This window comes from Kryptolebias marmoratus, linkage group LG11 (assembly GCF_001649575.2).
Source record: "Kryptolebias marmoratus isolate JLee-2015 linkage group LG11, ASM164957v2, whole genome shotgun sequence".
In the NCBI taxonomy this organism is placed as follows: Eukaryota; Metazoa; Chordata; class Actinopteri; order Cyprinodontiformes; family Rivulidae; genus Kryptolebias; species Kryptolebias marmoratus.
The window spans coordinates 6,294,236-6,299,846 of NC_051440.1; the positions used below are offsets into that span (position 1 = coordinate 6,294,236).

General features: G+C 45.8%; 1 protein-coding gene across 1 annotated transcript in view; it reads right to left on the bottom strand.

The window, feature by feature from the left end:
* snupn (snurportin 1) overlaps positions 1-5,228 on the bottom strand; it is an 11,870-nt gene extending 6,642 nt beyond the window's left edge. The window contains exons 1-4 of the mRNA XM_017430018.3: positions 4,954-5,228; positions 3,340-3,507; positions 2,858-3,032; positions 2,613-2,717 (exon numbers count right to left, since the gene is read on the bottom strand). Of these exons, the coding sequence (XP_017285507.1) occupies positions 2,613-2,717; positions 2,858-3,032; positions 3,340-3,507; positions 4,954-4,961 (456 nt within the window). The 5' untranslated portion in view covers positions 4,962-5,228. The remainder of the gene's footprint in view (positions 1-2,612; positions 2,718-2,857; positions 3,033-3,339; positions 3,508-4,953) is intronic.
* Positions 5,229-5,611: the final 383 nt, after the last annotated feature.

A 5,611-nucleotide genomic window follows, 5' to 3' on the forward strand; every position in this document is an offset into this window, starting at 1 on the left:
TTAGAGTGCGGGTTTTTGATGTTTGTCTCTTTCTTACTGTTTATTCATTGTCACATGCTGTTTTTATTTTGTTTTTTAATTATGTAAAGCACCTTGAAATGCCTTGCTGCTGAAATGTGCTATACAAATAAAATTTGATTGATTGATTGATTAATGAACACAGACAAATAGATCAAACTTCAAACAGCACATCATTGGCAGTCATTTCTTACGCCTCACTCAGCTTTTAAATGATTTTTTTAACATTAAAACAGATATTTTTAAAAAGCCATCAACAAAAACCTGATCATATAGAAATTAAAACTATATATCGTTGGCTTCTAAGTCACTGTAAGGAGAAAACTTCACTAATTAGGCTCAGTTTTTTTTAAGCAAAATAAGAATCAGAGACTTGATCTGTCCCAGACTGGAGGGCCGGATCTGGCCCGCGGGCCTTGAGTTTGATACGTGTGTTTTAGAAAGAGCTTATAAAGGATTTGACAGGAAACCAAGCATGTTTACCTTCTCGGGTTTCAGCAGGTTGTGAACGTCATTACCGGCGGTGCTGAAGACGCGCTCTGAAGGTGTGCTCGTCGCCGGTACGCACTGATGTTTTTGTGTCATTTGAGATGAGCAAAAAAAGGTCCAGATGTCAGCTGCGCGAATATATCGCCCATCGTCATCGTCATCTTCAGCAGCTGAACCGTGACAGCACGAGCCCGAAAACAAAACCTAAACAGTAAAGCCAAACGTCTGCGTGTCGGACAGACTGGCTGGTCCAGTTTCTGACGAGACGACGGGACGACGACAGCGGTTGGATTCTCTGCCACTGAAACTTTTTGAACCCAGACCTCAGAGTGGAGATTTTCTGACCTTTCTGTTTGCATTTTAAAGGAAGCCGCACGTGCACACCTCAGACGGCTGCAGTCAGTCACTGTCCTGCCCACACAGGAGGACATCAACAACAGTAATAATGGCCGACAGCAGAGTTCTGTTTATGTTGCTCACCCTTTTCAACACGTAGCAGAAACCCAACCTCACTGTCGGTGCAAACAACAGTCTGTGTGTTCACTGTTTACATGGTTTTCTTACTGTTTACAAAGATAGTCGTAGGGTCAAGTCCCCCTCCTTTTCTCTGCACGTGTTCAACCAATCACAACTAATCTTCCAACCTCCCCCCCTCTGTGAAAGCAGACTTCACTCACATGTGATAGTTTGGGTCGAAATGCGATCATTTTAAAGCGACAGTACGACAGCTGGTCGTTTCCTATCTGACGACCAGTGAGCGCAGCCGCGTCCACGTAAACATGGTTTTTTTCAGTAAACATTAAAAAAAAAGGTTGTTCTTCTGTAAACAGGGCTTCAGTGACAGCAGAAACGGATTCAAAGCCGTGAAAAACCCTCCCAAATGATGATTGCTTGAACATCTCTGTGTTTATAAATGACAGCGTATTCTCTAAAAATAATCATCTGGTCCTTAAAGGGGCAGTTCAGACGTTTCGAAGTCGGTTCTGTGGAACGGTTATATTTTCGTTCCTGTTGCAGACGGCTCTTTGGAGTTTAATTCTGACCCGACTGACGAGCTAAAGGCTAGTCTGAGCCAGGCCAAGACCAAAGGAGATTATTAGAACCTAAAAAAACAAAACTCAAATCTTCACAGTGGTTTATGGGAACACGATTTGAGCTTAAAAACACGTGAAGTAGCCCTTTAAAATCATTTTAACTGTGTTTGTTTTGAGGGTTTTATCGTCCCTGGAAAAAAAAAAAAAAAAAAAGGGCAATTTAAACCCCTGAGCTTCGTGTGTTTTTCTCGTGAAGCGGCAGTTTCACTTCCCGCGTGTTCCCGCAGCCTGAAAGGAAAACTCAACCGGACGGTTTTACATTACTAAACAAAACTCCAGCTGACAAACAACTAAACCGCCTCGGACCCGTCGCCATGGTCCAAACCCTAATTTCATTTCCAGCAGCTCAAACGATCGATTCGCTGAACGCCGTCGAACCCTGACAGTCGCTCATCTTCAGTCTCCAACTCCTCCACGGCTCTGAGCGAGCTTTTCTTCCTAACAGGTTCCGTGAACGTCAACGCAAACACGTCGGAGAGCGGATAACGGACTGGACACTTCACGCAGGGAATGACTTTAATTGGATTGAAGAGCTCCGCGAAATGTCAGCACAAGCTAATAAAGCTTTTATTTCAAATTATTTGACTTGTTTGTTTTTTCCCCAGTAACAACATGGAGGAATAAGCCTACCTCACTCATTCCTGTTCAGGCTGGTTGTAATTAGATCCGAACCGGACCCGATAAGTTTCTGTATGGCGGCCATTGTTGGTAAATGTCACTCTGAATAAGATTTTTAATATGTGGATTGTATTCTTCCCCCCTCTTTCCTGGTTGCGTTTGCTAATTTAATGACTAATAGCTCTTACTGGAACATTCCAAACTGCTCTCCAAGCACCGGGAAAAAACCCCCGAACAAAATAAATCCCACAGAGTTGCTCAGGACTGGGTGACTCGTCGGGATTTACGGTCCCGATCACATCCTCCTCAGTGCCAGGAAACGCAGCGCTGATCCTGCAGGTGGCAGGCCTTTAAAGAGACAGGTCCGAAGGGTCGGAGGTGACAGCGACCTACCTTCGAGGCAACGATGAGGGACCTTTTCCCGACGGGACAGACCACCATCAGCCAGTCGGCGTCGAGCTCTGCCGGGACGTCCACCAACCACTCAGACAGCATGAGCTGAGGAGCAAGAAGGAGCTCGGGTAGCTACATGTTTGACTGCCATCAAATATGTTGAGCCCAGGGCCAACAGAGCTGAAACAGTGGACCCCGAGCGCCTTCTGCTGGCCAGGACAAGCCCACCAGGAGTCACCACTGACCTGGTTGGCGTAATGCCTCGGCAGCTTCCTCCTCTCGATCTCCATCTCCTCATCGTCGTCGTCCTGCCGCTCCCCGTCCTCCTGCTTCTCCATGTCCTCCCCCTCGTCGCTGTCGCCCCCCGTCCAGTCCCCATCGGCCAGGCGCCGCGCGTGGTTCACGTAGTTCAGCCTTTTGCTGACAGAAACACAGATGTATTTACATCGTTCTGGATGCTGTGCATTTCATTCCCATAAGGCCGCTTCCTAGTCCCTTAAAACGTTGATTCGGGAGTTAAAGCTGACTTTAAAAAAGCAACGTTTGCGTTGTTGCGTCACGAGCCTTCATTGATCAGAATGTCCCAAGATGTGTAGATAATGAATTTTCTTGTCGTGCTTTACGCTCAAAATGAACAGCTACACGGTATTCAGGCTCACCGAGGGAGCGTGAACACCCCGGGTGGACGGAGACACCAACCGGTGTGTGTGTGTGTGTGGGTGTTTACCTTTTCTGCAGGTGGAGGAAGCGCCGCCGCCGCTCGCTCTGCTCCAGCGCGCTGTACCTGCCCTTGTACTGGGCCAGCCGGGGGTGGGGGGCGGCCGTGCTGTTGGGCTCCTTGGACACGGCGAAGCTGGCCGAGAGCGCGTCGGTCAGGGCGTCCATGGTGACGGCACTGCGAACACAGCGGCGGTTAGGCGTTCTTCGGATCTGATCGAGCTGCGAAACATCTGGCAGTTGTTTCTGTGTGTGTGTGTCTGAACCTTTCGATCATCAGTTTGAACCCATGTCTAAATAAAACGACCATCGTCGTCTGTTTTGCTTCATATTTACAAACTTTTTCCCCAATTTTCCAGGGACTAGCGTGTCAACGAAAAGCCAACATGACGACGCGTTCACGTCCACGCACGTTCATGTCTGTTTTAGCTGTGTAAACTCTATGTGTGTAACCTCTTACACACGTTCATTTTAGCCGTCCTGGATGATGTTAAGGCCTCCGTCACGTGCACGTTTCATCATCTCCAAAAAGCTTTTGGGCTTGAACCGAACACAGCCATGACTGTAGGAGTGCGAGAACCACTGATAGCTCAGAGGACACGGGGGGGAGACATATCGAGAACATCGATACATCGAACATCGATATTTCCCATGAAGTGGAGGCGGGAAAAGAAGGCCCCCCTGCTCGAGGAGCTCGCACAGCAACTGAGACTCGTCTGAACTGGAAGTGACTTGGAAGGAAAGGTTTTCTGTCGCTGCGACGCAGAGGAGAACGGACCCTCCTTTTGTCTCTCAGCCACCAGCGAACACACAAACTTTGATAAAAACTGAAAAGGTCCTGACGGTCTGTCTCCACTCCTATTCAACGGGAGGCACTTAGTGCTGCTCATGGTTCCGGGCCATGGTTCAGGACATCCCTGAGATGACAGATTTAGAGGGGAGGTGAGCCATAAGGAGACACTTGGATAGGACAGGCTAGCCTATGTTAGGTTTCTCATTTTGGCACGAGTGGCCAAGCCAAAACACAACAGGAAGTTCAAATAAGGACTCCTAAAATGGATCTGTGATCCAAACTGTGTCCTCCTCATTCATTTACCTGCAGCTTGATGATCATAAAATGACTACTACTTCATTTAGACACATTACTGTGGTGGGATGCCATCATTAAGTTGTCATAATCGCATCTACATTAAATAATTTGTTTTAGTCCCTTTCAACATCAGTATGTTTGGCTATTTACGCAAAACAGAAAAAATCATGTTAAAAAGAGGACATAATTCGTGCTTTAAACTCGATATTAAACATTAAACACATGCTCTGTATTTAACCACACGACTTATCTACAAGTGCCTTCTCGCCTACAGGTAAACCATTTTCTTAAAGGCATGAGGAAAAAGAAAATATGAAAGAAAAAAACGAGAACTTCTCATTTTACATCGCCACCTCATGCATGCAGCCTTTACGTTAGCAAGCTAGCCTAGAGCTACGCCCGCTAGCCTGACGAGCTAGCGAGCGGGTCTGAGCGTTTTACGTTCGTGGCTACAAAGTACACATAAAGTCGAATAAAAATAGGCATTAAACTGGATGTGAAACAGGTGTAATGATAGCTAACAGAGACAGATACCCGGGCATTCAGGGAGGCTGATGCGGCTGCGGCTGCGGCTGCTGAGACGTCACGCTGATGTCACGCCATGTTTTCTGCCAGAGGAGGGGAATTCTAGTTGGTCAACCAAAAGTGCAAAACTATTCCGGAGTTGCACGGTTTTCCTCAATGACATTTATTCACATGAATAGCTGCTTGTGGGCCATCAATGTTGTTAAAACTTCTACATCTGGACCACATTATTATTATTATTATTATTATTATTATTATTATTATTATTATTATTATTATTATTATTATATAAAAACATTGAACATTTACAAACACAACTTATATGCCCACTTTTATAGCGAGTAAACTAATTTAAAGCAGTAAAAAAGAAATACAAATCCCTCCTGAAATGTGGGGCACAAATGATTGAAAGCGCCGATGTGCTAGTTTTTAAACTATTTCACTTTAAACGTCAACATTCCCCGTACTTATGGGAATTTTGGAAATTCCACATAACCCTCTAGAGAAAGAATTATTAAAGATAAATTAAACAATAAGCGTTTAGATTGTATAAATATAATTTTGCCTCCGAGTCGACGCCGTGTTGCAGCGCTCCTTTCCTCCGGCAGGGGGCGGTGTTGGCGCTGTTTCTCCTCTCAGAGGAACATAAAGGAAACTGGCGAAAAAA